General features: G+C 42.5%; 1 protein-coding gene across 2 annotated transcripts in view; it reads right to left on the minus strand.

Moving 5' to 3' along the window:
• MYH9 (myosin heavy chain 9) overlaps positions 1-21,980 on the minus strand; it is a 78,902-nt gene that overhangs the window by 20,417 nt on the left and 36,505 nt on the right. The window contains exons 6-19 of one of the 2 annotated variants that reach the window (XM_054988303.1): positions 17,312-17,404; positions 16,905-16,968; positions 15,822-15,920; positions 14,881-15,024; positions 11,892-11,987; positions 10,633-10,751; positions 9,647-9,799; positions 7,938-8,111; positions 6,204-6,377; positions 5,260-5,374; positions 4,781-4,843; positions 2,526-2,719; positions 2,113-2,234; positions 116-185 (exon numbers count right to left, since the gene is read on the minus strand). In XM_054988303.1, coding sequence (XP_054844278.1) covers positions 116-185; positions 2,113-2,234; positions 2,526-2,719; positions 4,781-4,843; positions 5,260-5,374; positions 6,204-6,377; positions 7,938-8,111; positions 9,647-9,799; positions 10,633-10,751; positions 11,892-11,987; positions 14,881-15,024; positions 15,822-15,920; positions 16,905-16,968; positions 17,312-17,404 — 1,680 coding nt within the window. The remainder of the gene's footprint in view (positions 1-115; positions 186-2,112; positions 2,235-2,525; positions 2,720-4,780; positions 4,844-5,259; positions 5,375-6,203; positions 6,378-7,937; positions 8,112-9,646; positions 9,800-10,632; positions 10,752-11,891; positions 11,988-14,880; positions 15,025-15,821; positions 15,921-16,904; positions 16,969-17,311; positions 17,405-21,980) is intronic. The other variant, XM_054988304.1, reaches the window with a different exon arrangement.

The following is a 21,980-nucleotide window of genomic DNA, read 5'->3' on the forward strand; positions in this document are numbered from 1 at the left end:
CTAGAAAGCCCTCTGAGAATTCAAGCTTAAGAGTGGTTCTACCCTTGGCCTTTCCTTTAAACTTTGCCTTTCCTTTTCACTTCCCATAGTGCCAGAAATTGCCACAGAGACTTACCATCAGCACGCAGGCTTGCTTTCCATCCATGAAACCTTTGGGTATGGAATTTGGAGTCAGGATCTCATATCTGGAAGGAAAAAAAAATGAGTTGGGTCAAAATACTAGGTCGCATGATCTCAAACAGACCATGCCTATCCTAGGCATAGATGTACGTTTCATTACATACATTCCCTCAAAGTTATGATACAGTCAAGCTACTCTGGAACATATGAAACCGTCTCATATCGAGTCAGCCCACTGATTTATATAACTTCATATTTCTACTTTTACTTCAGGATCTCACATACAGAATAGCTTCACAATCTGTCAGTTCTAGGGACGACAGTCCATGGCAGATAGACCCCCAAACCCCTCACAGCAAGTACTCCAGTGCATTGGTCGAAAAGGTCTTTATTCAGAGATCCATTAAGTTCATGGGTACATCCATAGATGGGATAGGTTGGCAGGAACGAGTATACAAGCATATGCACTACTGATATAAGGAGCATTATTCCCCCCTCCCCTTGAGCAGTTAGCATTTAGGTGCGAAAATCCTAAAAAGTTCCATGAGAACGCAATAGCTTAGTCTGGACAGAGAAAGGCAGAAGATTACAAGAAATCAAAACTCCCTCTCTTTCCCCTGTGAAGAGTTACAGTACAGCTGCAAGGTCACTGAGCATACTTTCAGAGACAACAGTTGCTTGTTCTGAGAGTAAGTTACTTTCGTTTTCAAGCAGGTTAACATTGGTACTTGATTATGTGACTACAGTACAAAGCACAATCATATGAACAATGCATGAGATCAATATCAGAGAAACATAAATGGCATGGATGGGTGCAGACATGACACAATCTTAACTGGGAGAGATGCCACGAATTGAACCAGGGACCATCTGAATGCTGTCGATGAGCTCAGTCCAAAGCCCTGGGCAAAAATCAAGGACGGGGCTGCAGAAATGCTGGATGCTATGAGAGGGGTGGCTTCAGGGTAATGACCAGCAATCAGCTATAGGGCAGATGGAAGGGGCCCCCACTGCCCTACAGTTGACCGCTCTCAGCTGTAAGACAGTGAGGTCATCCTCCCGCCCTACAGCTAATTGCCCCAGTGGTACTTAAGCATCAGGCAGCTCAGCTGTATAGCAGTTGAAGAGGGTCTTCCTACCACCCAACAGCTGGATTGCCTCAGCTGCCACCTGAGACTCAAGCAGTGGCTGGCAAATGCAGTTAGCTGTAGGGTAGTGGGAGGGACTGCCCTACAGCTGATTGAGGCTGCTGCCTGATACTCCTTGCTGTTGTTACTTCTTTCGTCATGACAGCAGGAGAGAGGGCTATGGTGGCTGGTAAGCAGGGAAGCTCAGGGGTCCTCCCCCAGCTTGGGGGCCTGGGGCATTTCACCCATAGCTAAGACCACCTATGCACGTGCTAATCCACAACCCCTTCCAAAGTACCAGTTTCTACTCTCTCTCTCGCCAAGGGCTTGCAGTGGTCAGTAATCCAAGAGACTGATCAGGTTCATTCCGGCTTAGTTTCTACAGTGTGTCAGGTGTTTCAAGATCACTTGCTGAAGTCACAACCTGAGACTTCAAATTCCTGCACAGCCTGTCCTACAGAAAGCATTTGGCTCTTTTTAATCCAGCAAATAAGTCAGCCAGTCACAATTACTACTATGTAACCCAGTCTCAACATGCGGGCAGAGGCTGGAGGCCAAACCAGAGTTTTATCTGTGCAAATAAGACTGTGGTGTGGACAGGATTTGCCAGCAGGCTACTTTGGAGGTGAGACCTTGGCTCCATTTCAAGTGAGGATAAAACTCCAGTAACACTAGTTGCTGAATAGCAACTTGGAACTTTTCACTGTGGTAGCTGGAAAAAGTTTTTCTATTTCACTGTTATCAGTTAAGCCAGCTACTAAGAATGAACTGTTTACTGCCTTAAACTACATACCTAGAACTTTGCTTGTCTAAGATAACTGTGACTGCACATTCAGAACAGACAGAAGCCATTGCTTAGCTTTACCTTTGCCTGAACTCCTGGAAGACCACTCTGTTGGGGAAACCTTGCCTGCAGATACGTATTCCCTCCAGAACTCCATTGCAACGGAGCTGATCCAACACTAGGTGTGGGTCCAGTTTCCCAGCCTGAAGAAGACAGACAAGTTCTTTTTATAGGATACTCGCACAGAGGTAATTTGGATCTTTTAGAAAAATCTTCACAAGCTTCTTTAAGTCAAAACAGTTTGTCATGGTGCCTGAAACAAGAGTTTTTTCTACACTCTTAATACTGTATATTTTAAAAAGTTCTGCTATCTCAAGCCTCAACCCCTATTAAGGAGGCAAGATCTTTATTTGATCTTCAGGTGCATTTTTAAGACAATTCCAAAGCACAGGAGATGTACAGCACTATGTTCATGCATGAGAGTTTGGACACACCTTCTTTTCATGGTTGGGGATGATGCAACGGACAAAGTTGGGGTTGGTGTTCCTCAGGGTAGCCATCAGCTTGGCCAGTTGTTCTTTGTAAAGCTGTCCCACTGTTCGGAACATGCCCTTCCTGGTCTTAAAGGCTCCAGGCAGTGCTGTGTCAGACATGCCGGCCACTTGATCCAGCCCAACTATGCGGTCAACTAAAGGGAACACATGAGATGGTTACATTTTCTCACCAAGACCAAAGAACACCATGCATAACACATCTGGAAAGAGCAGGATAAAGAGAGGTGTTGGCAGGATCCATTTGTTTCATCGTTATACAGATGCAGAAGTCCAGTTTGTTATTGTATTGGGACAACAGAAATGGGAAAAAAGCAACCACCAGCTACTAGGGCTAGGATCCATCTCATGCCTGACAGATCCAGTTGGCAGCTCAAACAGCCATTTCTATGCCAAAGAATAAAGTGAAAGTGGCACAACTGGTTTGATTTAGCCAAGACTCCCTCTCTCTTGTTTTGCCTGCCAACCAGGAAGATGACGATACCTTCTCCCTAAGCCTCTCTCAACCTGAAAAATTTCCTTGCCTGCTGACGACTGAAGTGATGGCATCATCCAAGTCACAGTTAGAGCAGCCAACTATCAAGCAAAGGCCTTATCACTGCTATATTTGCAGAGATGCTGCTGGATGAGCCACCTTTTAAAAATCTGTTTGCTCAAGCCTGGTAAAGAATAAGAACACTGAACACAATACCATCGTGAAATTTTGCAGTACAAGTGCAGTAAACATCCCTATACTGATTAGAGAGGATTCTTATTTTCCCTCACACCTAGAGATTACTTCCACACTAAGCTATTGTTCCATGTGTCATCCCCTCTCCACCAGTGCATTTCTTTTGAGCTTCTGCACAGCGCTATCAGGCAGTCATCCACCTTCCAAATTTTCCCTGTTTCCACTCTGCACAGTGCCAAACATGCTTTGGTAGGATGTCTCCTTCAAGATAGTATTTAAAGTGACTTTGGGAATAAGAAGATGTGGATTTCCATATCTCCTCTCCCACATCCAGCACCATTTCTTCCCCATTTCCCCTTGCACCTGCTATTCCTAGCCATGCCTTTGCTCAGCGAGCCAAAAGAGGATTCACTCCCAAGTGGAAATGTTTACACACTCTAAAGAGGAGTATATTCCATCAGTCACATCAGAGTTTATGAAACCTCCGCCAAGTGAGAGGTTATGAAACTTCTCTGCCAAGAGAACCAATTCTTACTTGAAATAGCTTGCTTGCCTTGTTAGTGACAAAATGCTAAGGGAGTTCAATATTGATACAGGGCATCTCCCCGGTGCAAAGGGCCATTGAGCTGTTTGAGAAAGGCTACAAAATCTGATTAACCACTTGTCTAATAGTTGCTGCTATCACTTGGCCCATAGCTACTTTAAATCATCTATGGCTTTTAAAAACACACTATTCTCGAAGAAAAACCCTTAATCTGCCAAAAGCAGGGTTAACAGGGACAGAATGACAAGATGATCATCATCTATATGGCCAAGAATTAGGATGTTGCTTCAATGGAATCAACTAGAGATAAGAGTTGCATTTCTGAATGAGATAAGAAAGGGTTCTCAAAGATCATTAGACGCCAGCAGGCAAATCCTCTTAAATGGCTTAATAAATACTTGCAACTAGGCAGCAAAATCAGAACAGAAGACTTTAAAATGATCGGCTGCATCTTCTTGACCAGTGAAGAGGGCTCTAACTTTAGCCACTGGCAGTGCAATCCTACGGCGAGTTACTCCAGTCTCGGTAACTCTCTATAGGATTGGTTACATTGTGCTGTAAAGAGCCTAACTGTCATCCTTTATGGACAAAACAGTCATACTGTAGCCACATTTGCCCCACCCAGTCAACAGCTACAGAAATAGCACTACTGGACTTTGTCCATATTATAGACACTAATTCAGAAACCACTTTCACTGGGTTCACACTTTTAAAATGATACTAAATACTTAAGAGGGGGAAGCTATTCTTATGAATCCTTAACAAATACCATCCATATATGGCCTGCTGCTGTCCCTGTGTGACTACATTTTGGTTAAAAAAAATTTTTTCCTAATCCTAATGGTCTACGAGCATAAAGCAGAGGGACCAAATGAGACAGACAAGCAGGAATAGTAAGAGGGGCATATAAGAATTAACGGAAGCATTTCTTGCATGGCTCTAGAAGGAATCACACACGACACAACAGCCGGGTTTCTCAGTCACCTGGTTCTAGATGAAGAATAGGAAAGTGTTGATAGAAATAGGCTCTCTGAACGTTCTGCATCTCTGCAACAGAGACGTCAAAGGAAAACCCAAGACAAAACAGACAGTAAGATTCAAAGCAGCAGATAACCTGGAGCGCAAGACACCTAATGGCACTGGAGCAAGCAAAAAAATCCTTGGTGGATTCGGTTTCACCTCATTAAATCCCATGTTTGGATGTGCAAAGTACATAAGGTAAACCTATTTTGAGTTTTATTCTGCGATCCTGCCCTGAAAAGGCCATTCAGAAAGAGACTACTTCCACAGTAGGAGAAATTTCTCCTGTATCAAGGTGAAGCATTACACAGCTACAAGCTTTGGAACATACTGATCAGTATTATTTTAAAGGCTGGGGAGGCAGGGGCAGATATCCATTATCTCAAGTCACCTGATACAATGATTACAAGCTTTCTGAATCGATAAGGAAGCTTGTTACATACCATCTTTCCACAGTTCGGACACAAACTTATCAGAGGACTGGTGCAGGAGGGTAGCAATGTTATCATTGAGAGGATCCATGTTCTTCATGAGCCACTCATCTGCTTTGTAATCAACCTGGAGAAGGAATTAGTAACAAATACTGGAAGTGAAAGACTGCTTGGCATGTATTAGCTAGTGGCCAAACTAGACAAGACACAGGACTGAACTCACTGCAAGCTGCCACTGCTTTTTTTTTTTTTTAAACAACAGCCATTGGGGAGTGTTTAAAGTAAAAGCCGCAGTGCTAATGTATGTTTTAACTTTTCCCCTTCGTTTTATATCCTCCTTTCCAATGCAACTTATACCCACCCAATTCAGAGCCACTGTTTGAGCCACAGGGGAAATGGATACATTGTTTGAATTCATGAGATAAATAGAAACTAGTGGAGAAGTTATCATTATGGGACTGATTTGAGCTAAAACCAGTCATCTAATCTGGTTTGGCACTACTATACCTCCATTCATGAAGATGATCCCATGCTAAACTGCAACTGTATTTTAAAAAGTCCTTGGAGGATTGCCTGCTACACAGAACCAGAATTAAAATTCCATTCAAGTGGAATCCTAATGCTGAAGCCCATAAGTTACCCAGAAACCTTTTTTAAAAACCACTTGACCAAATACAGCAGCAGCCATTCAGCCTGTTAGCATAGGAAAAGATCTGCAGGTTCATGCCTTGCGCTACAGCAAAACTCCATATTAAAGCCAATAGAGCTAGATCGTTACAGGAGCAAGAGTTCCTTGTAGCTACATGCTTCCTTTTCCTACTAAGGGACAGAAAAGTACGCAGCTACTTATTCCATTGATCCAGAAGAAGTCCCCAAGTCACGACAGCTTGGATTGCTTTGTGACCTTTCAGATGCATCCTTTGCTTTTTCTTCATGCTGCAATCCTGCACACTTACCTTGCCGGCATAATGCATAATGCAGAAGTCAGCTTTGTCTTTTAGCTGCTTTGGTTTCTGGAATTTAGGGTGACTGCCCTGTTCCTGCATCACTTTTTCCACAAAACTTTTATCAGTAGCCTTTGGGAACCAGCACTCTTCATCCAGCAGGGCCAGAATGCCCGGGGGACCAGCCTGCATACAAAATAGCTAGACATCAGAACTTCTGCCAAAGTTAAATGCTTTGAAAGTAAGCACAAGAGGAAACATTAACTCTTCCTTGCAAGTCAGACTTAGCCCAGAGCAGCCTTCTAGACAGGCATCTTTCTAGAAACATTTTCATAGTGTTCTTAACAAGAGTTTCTTGAATGCAACAGACCTAAAAGACAGGTCTAGTTTAGCTACTTTAGAAGTTAGTTTAGCTTTAGCTAGTTTGGTTTAGCTTTATAGAAGACCAGATCTAAAAGGCCAACTCTCCATGGATTGAATTTAGGAGATTTCAGCCTCATTCCAGGACTGCACCAGAAAATGTTTGAGCAGGTTAAACACAATTATTATATGAGTTTTTAAAAAGCAGCTCTGAAATTTAAAAAAAAAATAGGTGGTGCTGGTGAAGTATCTCACTTTCTGACAAACCCAAAACTCTTATATGCGAGTCCTATCTAATTCACAGAAGGGCACTATTTGCACAGATTCCCGCCCGCCCCCCCATCTGAGAATGGGGAAGTGCCACCACTGTCATGTCCATCCTGCTAAGAGATGGCCTTCATAGGTCCTGATCCATTCTATTTGGCCTGGCTTACCTCTAGCATGGTGGATTGAGGTGGTGGCACCTGCGGAGCCATTAAGAGGTAATAGGGAAGAACGTGCCTGCTATCAGTTACTCTGTTCTTCACAATTCACCTGGGCCCCATCTCAACAGCAGTTCAAACTGAGGCTGCAACAAGCTATGGTGCTAAAGATTTTCAAAAGGGAGTCAAGCTTATCCTGCCTCCTGTTAATTCTGGATGCTGCCCATTGAAATGCACCTCCAACATTTCTGCTGATAGCATCTCATAAGATACAGACGAGGTAACAATGCCAACAAACATGCAGCAATAGCAGGTATTGGTGGAAATTGTAAATGAAAAGAGTTACAGGGAAGCAAAGTGGGCTGCCGACTTCCTTCCAGGTGATCGAGAGATGGCACTTGGCAGGACAGCAGCTCTGCAGCCTCCCTTTTCTCAACAAATAGAAATCTTGAAGAGATGGGGATTTTTCAGAAAACACTTTGGGGTTCTGGCCATTTTTTAAAACTGCGGTTACTTGGAAACATGTTCAACAGGCCTTACACTTCTATGCCAGTAATGATGGAAATGAAACAGCCCCGAAGCCACAAGCAACAGTCTGTCAGTACCCCAGTTCTGGATCCTTGCTCTTTACACAGCACTGTCAGTACAAAGTATTCTTTGCCAGAATACTTTGCCTCTGCTCACCTCCAGAAAGGTTTCATCAGGGATGGAGGGACCTGGTGGACAAAAGCCACATGGAATGGCTGCTTCACTGTGGACTGGAGTTGGGCAAGACTGAGCAGAACAGCAGGAAGGATACAGCACACTGCTTTAAGGTCTGAGTTTTGTAGCCACCACACTTGCACCCTACCTTCCCTGCAAGCAGTTTACAGGTGCTTAAAAGACTCCAAAAGGAGTGTGCACAACCAGCTTAGCTCATCATAGCTTCTCTCTGCCACTCAGACAGGATGCAGGAATTACTCACTGGTTTTTCGATAAGATCAATGCAGGGCTGCAAGTCCAGGCCAAAGTCAATGAAGTTCCACTCTATGCCTTCACGCTGGTATTCTTCTTGCTCCAAGATGAACATGGTGTGGTTAAAGAGTTGCTGCAGCTTCTCATTTGTGTAGTTAATACACAACTGTTCAAATGAATTCAGCTATTAGGAAATAAAAAAGCAGCTGTTATAACACAGGGCCAAGTGACTGCAGGCTCTCAAAGGGTTAAACGTTTGTTAACCTCCTTTTAGCAGAAATTTGTTTTTCCATCTCAATTTCCCCTCTCCTCTCTTGAAAGTATGACTCTTTATGTACTTAGTGAGCTCACTTATGGATCAACCCAAGCCCCTGAAACAGCATATGACAATGAGTACAGACAGGTCGACGTGAGACCATTTGAGCTAACAAGTAGCTTTGCATATCTGTAACTCTACTTTTCAGCAACAAGACCTGCAATTCTGACTTGACTGGCAAAGAGTATCTGATAGCAAAGGGCACACTAAAGTTTAAGGTATTTTGTTCTAAAAGCAAATACCAAGTTGCTTTGAATAAGTTTGATTGTCAAAGCCCTATACATTTCGTTTCTGAAAATTATAAAGGGTCCCAAGATCAAGTCAAGTCTAATTTTTATAAAATGCAAATTTTAATCCAGAATTTATCCACTTTCTCATTCCCAAAATTCTGACCTTGCTATTAATGAGCCAAAAAATAATAATAATCTGTGAGATCAATTTTTTTCACTTACAGGAGGGGCATTATCTGCACCTTGCTGGGACCTCCTCCCCAGCTAAAGAAAAGCCACCGTCACTCATGACCATTCTTCAGTCACAGCATCCTCCAGTCCATGAAGCCCCTCAGTCAGTCACACGTTAAGGCTCATGGCCTTGTTCTCATTCTCCACCCTGCTTGGAGATGCCACATCAACCTCTGCCTTTCCCCCTTCCCAGGCAACAAGAGAAAGCTGGCAATGCTCTTCAAAGGGGCTCATATTCCCATCCAGTTAAATGGTCAATTTCCTGCCACATCCGCTTGAAGCAGCCATTCCTTATAAATGCTAGAAAATTTTCGACTTCATTTTATTACGTTCATCATGATGCTCTTCCTATCAAGAGCTCCAAGGTTAGACTAACAGGCAGCCATGGCCCAAGATTACCTAGTCAGCTATGTGGCTGAATTGGAATTTGAACCAAGTTCTTTCCAGTGAAAGTCCAAGACTCCACCAACTTCACTGGCTCTCTAGCCAAACGTGGCAACTTTTTCTTCCTCTTTTTTCATTAGAATTAACATGAAAAGAAAGCTGCCAAGGGATATCACTGGGAAAAATAGAAGCACATGTTGTCCTGTGCTATAATTAGCCAATGTGTGTAGCGATTAGAGTGGTGTTAGAATTGGGGAGATCCAGAGCCAGTCATGTAGTCACTTAAACTCAGCTTAATTTCTTCATAGGGTTATTCGAGGATAAACTGGGAGGGAGAATCACGTGAGCCACTCCAGATCAAGCCCAATTCCTTCACCGCACTCTGTAATGTTATGGAGAGTGCAACGTTATGAAATTGCTTCTAGAAAGGGAAGACCCAGTTAATTCCTCCAAACTCTTATGCAATCCAGTTTGATCTGCTTAAGAAAAATGTCAATGGAGTCTCCCAGATATTCCAGACAACGCATGCTGGAATTAAAAGATGCTCTTTTTACTTACTTCGAAGATTTCAAAACCAGCAATGTCAAGGATTCCTATGAAAGAGGCTCCTTGTCTCTTTGTCTTATCCAGTGCCTTGTTGATGCGCATCACCAGCCAGCGGAACATGCGCTCATAAGTGGCTTTAGCCAATGCCTCAATGGCAAAGTCAGCCTGAAAAAGAGAGACAAAGTTGCATGCAAAACCGAAACCAGGTATCACACAACAAACTGAAGAATTGTGAGATCTGAGGTTGGACATATGGGTTACTGTACAGTCAGCAATCCTCTAAAAACACAAAAACCCTGAGAATAATTTCAAATATGCTTCCATTTACAGGGTAATATAAGGGGACATCCAATACCACTAGATTAGCCTCAAGCAGAAAGAGAGAAAATTCCCTCTGGTATAAAAGCAATGTGCAGAGATGCTTTTAAAGCACCACATTCTAGAATCAGTTTACAAAAAGCAGGATGAAAGCTCTTGGGAATATCAAGCAAGTTCTCACTTTCACCTCAAGAAGCTTTCATGATAGAGAAAGTAGTATGGATACAGGGAATCTCCAGGAAACATGCTGACTGCTTCCTTCTCAGCAGGATATTCTGTAGCCTAACAGCTGCTACTCTCTGCTTTGCACCCATACGGAACTAGCAGCTTCACATAATTAGCTGGTTAAAACTTGTTGGCAATTCAGTCTTCACACATGTAATTTGTCATAATGTAGCTCGTAACAACCAGAGTTTATAGGACAATGTCCGTATGCAGTCTGCCTAGCCTTGAAACCTTTACAGATCCATGCAACTTACTACTTCTGAAAGAAACGACTTATATATTTTTATTCAGTGAGGAAGCTGGTACAGGATATGTTTGGAAGACATGAGGCACAGCAACCCCGCAGATGTTAAGCAGGCCACCTCCTGGATGAGAAGCTCCTGGGAGGCCTAATTAAGCTGCCTTGAGTTCCATCACGGAAGAAAAGTGGAAAATAAATACAAACGTGTACCCACCTGCTCTTTAGTTTGAGCCTTTTGGACATAGTCCCGCCCCACTTTGATGCGAGGGGTGAGAATTCCTCTGGTGAAATCCGTCACGTTGATACCCAGAAGATGAGAAACTTTCTGAGCAGCTACAACAAAGGACAAGAGCAAAAGGATGTGTTTAGAACTTTGAGTTTCTCCATTTTCATTGTGAAATGCAAGTAAATATTACTAGCAGAAAGTCAAGTAATGGAACTCAATGGCTTTTCAACAAACAGCACACCTGGGGAAGAAGAGCTGATAACAGCTGTGTCATGTTCCAAAAAAACATAATGGTGATAATCAAACAACTACAAGAATACAGAACTAAGGGACCTAATTTCTGAGAAAGATGACACTAGTCCCTGGCAAGAAACTATGCAAGCAAATACTTGTTACAAGTATTTGAGGCAGTTTAAGCTCTGACTTTATCACTGTAATAAAGGCCTCCCCAATCCTAAAAGTCTTCCAGGAGTTTCCAATTAGCGTCTCATAATTTCATGCATTCCAGTATCTACTCAATCTCCTTAAGCACATACCTTCAAGGGCCAGATAGGAACAATCGTACCCTTTTACAGCAGAGTTACATGCATCATCCATTCACATCTCTTAGATTTAATGCTGATGCAAACAGTTATCAAATGTCAAGACCAGTTTTAGCTTCAGCCAACTATAAATCAAAAGTTACTAACCCCTTCTGGATTGAAGTTTCTGAAACACTGGTGTTCGTCACTCCAATACACTTAACAGTCTGATGACCTAGTTCAAATCCTCAAAGTCAGGAACTTCATGTTTGAAATTAGAGTCCAAATGTGATATTTAAGCTAACACCAGTTAAATTGTTTCAGATCCAAACTGGGAGTAAGGACAGGTTCCACAGCAGTAGCTATCATATTCTAAACACATCCTGAGTCCTGCGAGAGGACTGATGATTCCTTCACTCAGCATCTGCTTGGCACAAGAACACCTCTACTCTACTGGCTAGAATTAAAGTGGATGATCCAATATTGGTATATAATGTATCTGCCACTAGAAGGCACCACTATTGATTAGCTCTAGAGGTCTTGAGCAGACATGTTACAAGTCTCCAGTTTATACCAGAAGGGGTGATGCAGCAGCTCCACTATAATCCATTAGAATACCTATCAGCAGTCAGTTCTGTCTTGGTCACACACACACATTTAAGCAACGGGCTTCTCTGAGGAAGGAGAAAGCTCGCTTTCCAGAACATACCTAGACGACTTTTTTACCTGTATTGTCTGGCATAGAGGCCTGGTCGGTGTTACGTTCCTTCTTGAAGGCTATGTTGCCAAGCTGAAGAACACCAGAGATAACCCTTAGGAGACCTGAAAGAAAAAACCAAGGTCAGCAAGTTTCACTCAAACAGGTGATCGACTCCTGATTAGTTTCATGGTACAACAGTGATTACTTGGGTATCTCCACAGGGAGCAAGCAGTTTATATTCTTACTCAGTTCATTCTTCAAAACAAGGCAAAGAATGTTGCCACATTTAGTTTCACAGTCAATATCATACAGCATACAATTCCAAGAAGCTTTACTACCTCTCACCTAACATTAAAATTCATTCTCCTACACCTGGGAATGGCATGCACACCAGTGCTGTTCAGTTACTTCATCTGGCTGCCAGTCATGTAAGTTCACTGCCTCATACTACTACCCTCAGCACTCCTCGTGCTGATTCTTTTGAATGTCACAGGCTTCAAAAGTATAACATGGAGGGTGCTACCACAGGAGCATGGAAACACTTTGGTAATAAAAGTGGTAGACATCCACAGTCAAGGTGATCCTCTCTCCGCCGCCAAGTCTGATGATGCCCATTTTCATGGAAGCACTGGTCAATGCAACTAGCATAGGAAGGGGAAAGTGGCCAAACCTTGACTGTCTATTGAGAATAACTTACCGGGCCCCTGGTGAATTCAAAATGCTAAGAAATTGTTACTTGGGAAAAAAATTCTGCAAGTTCACTGTGAGCAGTACCTACCTCCAAATACATGGAGGGAAGTGCTAGATACTTGCTCTTAAGGAATGGATCTCCCCATAGCTTCAGGCACCACACCAGAAGCTACTGGCACCACAGCCATTAGCCTCACCGTGAACTAAGACCATTGTCTAGTGGCAAGCTAGTCCTTCAGGTCATCTCATATGAAGCGTCAGCCCCCTTCAAGAGTCTTTCTGACTTAGCATCTCAAGTTCAACCTGCATACTCAGAATAGTCTCAACAAGCCATTCCAGAAGTACAAGAAATGCCACACATTCCCACTGTCCATTCACCAGATCAGGTGAAATAACTTCCCAACCAAAAAGTTACTTTTCTTATCCCTTTTAAGTAGGAATGTTTTAAAATGTTTAACCCCTTTAGCCTAATCAGACTCTCAAAGAAGCTGGCTCCCAGATGTTTTCTGTTCATATGCTTATGAATGGAGTATATTTAACGTAGTCTGCAGCTGAAATTGTGAAACAGGCACACTCGTAAGCTTTTACTAGTTACTCAGCAAATCACCTTGGTATTTTTATTTTGCATGTTCATCCGCGTTACAGGAGTGGATATAGCCAAGTTGGCAAGTGGGACAAAGAGAAAGAAAACCCATAATGAAGCACTTGAAAGTAACAAATGTTGCATGGATTTTTTTTAAAAGGGGATCCTGGAAATTAGAGGCCAGTTGCTCTAACATCTGTCCTAGGCAAATTAGTGGAAACTGTAGAGATAGAATGAAGCATACAGAAGAACAAATCCTGCTGACTGAAAAATCAGCATGGCTTCTGCCTCACCAACCTTTTGGAATTCTTTGAGAAAGTTAGGAGGTCTGGGAATAAGGGGCAATATTCCCCATTACTATGTATGGATGTGAAAGTTGGATGGCAAAGAAAGCTAGCAGGAAGAAAATTGATTTGTTTGAAATGTGGTGCTGAAGGAGAGTTTTGTGGATATCATGGACGACCACAAGTGGGTACTAGATCAAATCAAGCCTAGAAGCTAAAATGACAAAACTGAGGCTATTGTGCTTTGGTCACATCATGAAAAGACAAGAGCCTCTGGAAAAGTCAATATTAATGCTAGGAAAAGTGGAAGGCAGAAGGAAAAGAGGAAGACTTAAAACGAGATGGCTTGACTCAATAAAAGAAGCCACATCTGGTAGTTTGCAGGATCTGAGCAAATCTGTTAATGATAGGAAGCTCTGGTAGGTCTTTCATTCATAGGGTCAACATAGACTTGATGGCACATCTCTCTCTCTCTCTCTCTCACACACACACACACACACACACTCACTCACTCACACACGCACACACAGTAGATACTATGTACTCAGACTTCCAAAAGGTTTTGTCCATGATACTTCCAATATGGGATAAAAAGACCAGTCCTCTTAGGGATTAACGGGTTACACGGCAGGATGCAGAGAATAGGAATAAATAGATCGTTCTCACTATGGAGGAAGTGAGCACTGGGGTCCCAAAAGGAATCAGCATTGTTTAATTTGTTCACAAATCATTTGGAACTGGGGATGCGGGGGGAGATGAGCAGTGTAGTGGCCAAGTTTGCGGATGACGCCAAATTATTCAAGATGCTGAAAACCATGGCAGATTGTGAAGAGCTGCAGGAAAATCTTTCTGAATTGGGCAAGTGGACAACAATTAGGCAAATGAGGTTCATTGTTGGTAAGCATAAGGTAATGCACAACGAAACAAAACACTCTCACTTCAATGTATGCTGAATCTCAACTGGTTGAGACTCAGAAGGAAATATATTGGGGTTGTTGTAGATAGCTCAATGAATATATTGGGGTTGTTGTGAATAGCTCGATGAAATGTTGACTCAGTGCGAAAAAAGCAAACCCTGTGTTGGGAATGATCAGCAAAGGAACTGAAAATAAAACTTCCAGTACCATAAGGCTCCTTTATAGACCTATGGTGGTTCTGCATTTCAACAGCAGTGTAAAGTTCCATGTAAGTATATCCGCCCCCCCCCCCCGCAAAAATATTGCAGAGCTGGAAGAAGTACAGAAGGGAGCAGCCAATGAGATTAAAGGGTTGGAGCACCCTTTAATCTCTTGTCCTGAAAACCCCACAGGGTTCATCATAAGTCAGTAGTGACTTTAAGGCACTTTCTACCGCTGATCAGTAATTACCACCTGTTTGCTTGGAAACATTCACCGTTCTTTGACCATCCTTTCAATAAATGCTTTTTCACTCTTTACAGCACTCTTAGTAGTTCCATACCCATCTGTTCATCATCTGGGATGCCCATGATCCTCATTGCTTCCATGGTCTCCTGAAACATGTCCTTATCCTGCTGACCGGGGATTGTAACGTGTCCATTGGAAAGGAAGCGATACTTGTTGTATGGCTCCAACAGCAAGTCATCTTTAAAGAGAAAGAAGATTTAACTCTCTCATTATTGCAAATATTATTTAAGGCAATGGTTCCCAAACAGGGGACTGGTGGGGGTCTGTAAAATTTGTGGCTGCTAAATGGGGTCGTCCTACTAAAAATGTTTTGGGAACCAGTGGTTTAAGGTAAATCTCTGCGGTAGGCCAATATTTACTGCCCCCAAGACGAGCTTAGATAAAAATTTAACCCTGAATGGTAGTGTAAGGTCTTGCTTATAAAACAATTCCTCTAGCAAACCCAAAGACAAGTATTTTATCTTCCAGTAATTGACAGATCTAAAATATTAAGCCACATATTCTACAGGAAAGTAGTTCCCAACCAGCACAAGGCTTTCCTCTAGTTTATGTTCTTTATTCTTTATCTAGCAATTACAGCATTGTTCTACCCAAAGTAATACAAAAAGTAGTGCATAAACAAAGAACTGCACCTCCCTCTTTTCTTGAACACAGTCAGCAGAGCTGGCTCTTTGCTTAAATGGCCTCCAGTTTTACAGTGAATTCCTCCTAGCAATACCCCCCAAATGCCAGGCATGATCCCCTTCCCAACTTGATGTGTCTCTCTGCCTAACTTAAGAAGCATCCATGCAGATAAGGAAGTGGTGGCATAACATACAAGACCAATAAAGCAGGCAGGATCAGGAGGGCAGATGGAATTTTGTACGAAGCAAAGATTTTAAAAGTGCTGATAAACCGGGATGCCTGGGAGGTATGTAGTATGCAAACATCTGCATGCAAAAGATAACTCGTGCTGCTTATGCATTCAGGACTCACTCTTCAGGTGCTCCCCTGCCCCAGTCAGCAAGTAGTAGAAGATATGGAAAGTCCGCTCTTCTTTGGCCTGGCGAATAGCTCGTGATTTCTCCAACAGATCTTTATGCAAGTTAGGGAAAAATAGCCAGAGCAGTTCATCTCTGCACAAAACTTGGTGCAAATAAAACCTGGCACTGGACTTCCAAATGTCTTGGTGGATTTTTTCCCCTCCCCAGATGAAGTAATGATGCAACATGAATGAAATGGCAAAAATATCCCATGGTTCAGAAGCAAAGCACCTACACCCTGCATGCTCTCCCAACTGCTGCCCATTTTATTCTCACCTTGTGTCATCATACTACTGTATTCATCCCTCTAAAGATGCTTTAAGTTTCTCAAAATATGCAGGGAAGATCCATGTTTACTTGGTCCTTTCCCCAAGGAGTTGAAGGTGGTGTCTATAATTCTCTCTCCTGCATTACATTCTCCATGCAATGCAACCTTTAAGGTAAAGAGACTATAATTGTCCCAAGATCACTCAGTGAGTTTTATAGCATTGTGGAGATTTGAACCCAAGTCTCCTCAAGCCTAGTATAACAACCACCACTACACCATACTCCAAATCAAGTTTTTGCATCATTTTGCATCAAATCAAGTTTTTGCATGTACATAATTTCAACAGTACAAGATTTAAATGTCTTGATTACATTTCAAGCATGAACGGAAGCTCAGCTACTGCTCTACCATATTTTGGCATTCTTTCACAGGCAGGCAACATGGCTTTCAGCAATCCCACCTACGGTACTCTTAATTTACACAATTTTCACAATGGGCAGCAATGATGAACTGCATCAAAAACACTTCAGAGTGCCAGCTACAGGAAGACAGAAAAAGCTCTCATTTATCTGGAAATACACAACGACAATTAGGAACTCAGCCACCCACACTCATCTAAGATTTCAAGCGTCTTGCTCAAATAAGGCTGTCACTTAAGAAGTCACTTCTTCCTAAGCCAAAATGACTGGTTGTTAGTCTGTTCATGTTTTATGGCCTCCCTTTTTCTTGCAGTTTGTTCAGATTCTCCTATTTACTGGCAAAGGATACAGGTCTCGATATTAGCTCCAACAATGTAGCCATTCACGTCAAAGTTGATTCTAATAAATTTTCCCTAAGGGAATAAAACCCCAGTCACTAGCCAATTATTAAAAGAGCATACTTTCATACACATTTACTCTTCCAAACTCTGACAAAAACAAAGTTCGTTCCACAGAAGAGCATCCACAGATTAATCAGAAATTGGATATCGATTTACCCTTTCACAGGAAGGAGAGGCTCTTCTTAAGTTAAATGGATTTCAGAGAATAACAGAAAAAGGGCTTGGCCTGTATTATTTTCTATGCCTTACTTCCAGTTGTTATATGGCACAATAGACATTTCAACATCCTACATCACCATACTCCATAGATTCAACTCTCTAGGCATCATTCAACTGTAACAAGATTGATACTCACAAATCTTGAAGAGTTGTCATTCTTAACTGTTTTGGCATTTCCAAAGGCCTCCAGAATGGGATTGGCCTGAAGAAGCTGCCTTTCAAGCTCCCCCTAGGAGTAAAGAAACCAGCAAGTGACTTAACCAAGTATTGCCAACACATTTGCCTAGAAGACTGAAAGGACTAAGTATTGTGTTAACTCCTCTTTTCTTCTTCCAGCAGAACTGTGTGTATTGTCAGAAGATATATACTTTAAGAACAGCTGTTCTTCAAAAGATAGTATTGTTAATCATATTAAGATCCATTCTAATAATCTCAGAGTAACAAAACTGAACTTGCTTTATCGCTGCAGTCTTCACTATTCATTCAGTGAAGATTGCAGCAGTAAATCACACCACTTGAAACTTCACTAAGACAAAAATCGCACTTCATTTCCTGTACTGGCTTTTACTAGACCTAGCCTGGGCAGCCAGAGAGTGTGCCAGCTGGTTACAGTCACAAGCACACTGCTGAAGCTGAACTGTAGCGTGAACTTGATAGGTGAGGCCAGTCTCACCTATTTGGCTGACTACAGTGCACAAGAAAGGCCTTTGTTCCACGACTATTAATGTTTTATACAACCTTTAGAGTAGTCTTCACATATCCTTTAATATTTACAACCACCTTGTAAAGCATGGCAGTATCGTTCTCATATCACAAGAAACCTAAGAGTAGGGAGCAGCTAAGGTTTGTATCACACGTTTCCACCTCAGGGTCTGAACCACTGCAACTGCTCCCTTGAGAAGCACCTAAAAGAACTCATGCAACACCACAAGAAATTGAGCTTGTGATATAAGCAAAAGGGAACTATCCTCACTTGCAGCAAGGAAGAGCATTCAAATAGCAGCGACCACTTGAGAAACTACCAAACTGCCATTTTCACCCCTACCCATGTGCTCCTTTGAAAATTTACAGGAAGCGTAAAAAATTCCACAGGACCCAGAGGTCCCCATTTTAAGTCAACAGTTTATTCAATAAATGCTTACGGCACCTGGACTGGAGTCCGTTATCAGGAAAGGAATCCACAACTCTCTCACATGTAATGGAGTGCTGCAGTTACAGTTCTTTCAGTGGGCACATGACATATTACCTTCTAAAACTTCCCATCTCATGAGATTGGTCAGATATTGCTCTTCTTGTGCTTCCCACCAGAATGGCTAATTGGTTCAGGCTCAAAAATGTAACAGAAAAACTGCACAAACTACTACTGGTCTCAAGCAGCACAAAAAGAGGGCAACCATAACCAAGCCTATTCATGTCACAGAGAACTGTTGAACCAGGGGAAAGACACAGGCTAGGACAGCTGCAGTCCATCAAAGACCACCCCCATCAACTGTTCTGAAAGCAGCAACGCTCCTATGAGTTATTTGTAAAAAGTTAATTTTGTCAGCAATGTTGAGTTTCCTGGCTGTTACGCATGTTTGTGTGGCACAACAGCCTCTGCCCTTCTCTCCCTCCCCAGATTCTCCCGTTTGATCCTGCAGTGGAGTCCTAATCCTTTGTTTGTGACTGCAGTCTGTTGCTACGGCAACGAGTGATGTCACAAATTGAAACTTTACAACTTCAATGCAAGGTCAAGATCTGAAGAAAGGGTATGTTTAGAATAAACAGCAGCAGCTGAAATATTTCAATGCCACAGTTCAGTATTTGGCTAAACAATACAGCCATCTGTGCATTGGATGCCCAAGTGTCCTATGCAGCCAGCATTTGTGTCACTGTACCTTTTCCGCTTTGAGAATGAACAAGAAGCATAAACTGGTTGTGGCTAAGCTGCAGAGTGTGCACTTCTGAAACTAGAAGCAGCAGAGTCTGTTGTATCCCTCTTGAAAAAACCAGCCAGTGAGGAATCTGAAGCAGCAACTGGCTGCCAGATGACAGCCGGACTGAAAGAGCTCAACACAACACAATGCAATATCAACTGCAACACTAGGCTGAATATCAGGCCTTTTTCTGATGCATGAGGTTAGGGATTCTTCAAAAACTATTGCCAATCCAATGAAGAAACTTTGAACAGGCTTAGAGTCTTTAAAGGGGAACCCCATGTTCAGAAACAACCCTGAGATTTCCTATTTGGCAGTTCAGCGAAGAGGGCAAGAGCCAGAAACGCCTAAATTTCCCATAGTGACAATCCCAGAGAAGACACACAACATCCCACCGCCCTGGCTACAGACCTGAAAGCCTCCCCTCAACTGCAACCCAAGCTTGTTATACAAAATGTTCACTGAGTGGTCTTAGCATTAAGTAGCCAATTTTATTACATTTTTACTATATTTTACTTCAGCTATATGTAATTGCTGAAGTAAATTATATTGGGGAAAAAATGGACTGTGGTAACTCTTGAAGCTGCAGTATATAGGATCTTTAAAACTAAGAACAGCTTAATTTCCCCACGTTATTATTCCAGAATTCCTGCAAGGGCCAGAACGCCGCCTCCAGCCAGGAAATGGCCAGAAACAACTCCCTCCAGTGGATAGCTCCATGGCTCAAATGTCTTCACAAGTAACAGAGGCATTTTCTCATGCCACTGCAAACTACAGAACAAATCTGCTATTTACATGGCAAGAGGTACCACAGGCAGCTCTGTTCTTCAATAGCCTCCTTGTGGCGGCTGCCGCTGCATGTGCACTGGGCCCTAGGGCCAGGCAATTAAGCCTTTGCAGCCCCACCCATATGAATTCAGAGAAAAGCCTCTCCATGCATTTTAAAAGTGCCCTGCACTTGTCACACATGCTGTTGCGGCCACAACTTCTATTCTTTTAGCCTCGTTGTGGGGGCATGCAGACCTCTTGGCCTTTCATGATTCAGAAGATTTTACGTAAAGTATCTTCAAAATCTTCCCACACAGCAACTCCAAAGACTGCCCTTGCCAGGAAAGAAACCAGAAGTGGCACCACTCAGTCATTGTCCAGAAACAGTTTTAAAGTGACCTTCTCTTCCGACAAGCTAGCAGAAGAGGAGCTTCGAAGGAAGGAGATGAGGATGCCTGAAGACAACTTCTATATTGTCCGTTTCAAACAAAGCTTCAGCTATCTGTTGAAGCAAATAAGACTGATGCTCTTCTTCAGCAAGGCAGCCCAGCAGTGCCAGCAGACTTAGAAATGCCAAACGCTGTTCGACAGATCTCCTCCCCACTCCCACCCCAGGGTAAGGGAGACTTTGGACGCCCTCTTCAGTAGCCAAGGAGTAAATACAGACCCTATGTGTTCCTAAGGTTAAAACCAGAGCCCACCCACCCCAACATAAATCACCTTTTTATTGCTCTTGAGAAATCTCTTCTCTAAAGGCTGGGCCGGCCAGTCTAAGAAGCCATTTTACATTTCAAATTACTGATGCCATGAAGGGAGACACTTCTGGCAACCTCACCAAGAGGCAGCTAGCCTTTTTAAGATCTCTCAAAAGCTCTTGCGAATTCCCAATTCTTAATGTAGACCCCTAATCTAAAGTGAAGGGATGCTCATCCAAAGTGGTTACACACAAGGGAAGAAATGGCTATTAATCATAAGAACATAAAATGTGAACATTTCTAAGTATAGCCATTGACAGTTCACGGAACAGGTTTTCAAGTTTTGGCATATAGAAAGCTCTATGTTTATCTACCTTCAGAAACCACGCATTAGAATGTGTGCACGCACACAAGACACACCATGCACAGATTATATAGAGAGAGGAGTGTTATAATCTATAGACAAAGCATGCCAGTATCTTAAAGTACCAAACCCATGATTTTATCTAGTGATAGGGAATACACTTGCCATCTAGGTTTCATTACAAAAGGTGACAAAGACAGCTAGCATTTTCCCATGAGTTTAACTGTGGCAAAAAGCTGGAACATACAGTCTGTGCGAAGGCAGTTTCTTCTTGACCTTTCCCAGAATTCTGTACCCACACTTTATATGCTGGGTGGATTGGAAGGCCTGGAGAAAGTCAGCCAACTGCATCTGGCCAGAACAGCAGGATACCAGATGCTCAGTATCATTCCAGAGATGTGTTGCTGTGCCTCACTCAATACTCTTGAGAAATTCTTTATGACAGATCTAAAGCAAGGTCTAATAAGCATAGGCTATAAGTGAGCAAAATGGGATGAATTGTGGCCTCCCATTCAGAAAATCTGTAAAAAAACAAGAGCCTGGTGCAAGTCAAACTGTGAACTGGTTTACATGATAGTTCTAATGCAGAAAGTGATACTGGTGGGAGTGAAAAGCTGCTACCAGAAAAAAAAACCCCAAATCACACAATGGAGCAACACACGCATTCTTGGTGCAGAACGTGCAGTAAACGTGCAGCTCACCTATGGAGACCCAACTGATGAGTTCGGACATAATCCATCAAGAGAAGGGGAAAAAATAAATGAGAATACTTCACAGATCAGCCTCGATGCAAAAGGCATAAATGTATGAGGTCAGAGATCTCCTACAGTTGCTGACCATATAAACAAACCAGAAAACTCTAGGGCTGAAGACAAGTGTTCCACAATTTTTTTTAAAAAGATGATCATGACTGCTCAAGTAGGGAGATTAAAAGGGCTTCAAAGTTACACTATCATAAGGAATTAGGGTGGTATCAGCCTACAGGGACTGCAGTGTCCTCAAACCTTTTCGCAGGTAAGAACAAAGTCAATGTTGACATCATTCTAAGACTATTAAAACCTC

The sequence above is a fragment of the Eublepharis macularius genome, chromosome 9 (assembly GCF_028583425.1).
Source record: "Eublepharis macularius isolate TG4126 chromosome 9, MPM_Emac_v1.0, whole genome shotgun sequence".
NCBI lineage: Eukaryota > Metazoa > Chordata > Lepidosauria > Squamata > Eublepharidae > Eublepharis > Eublepharis macularius.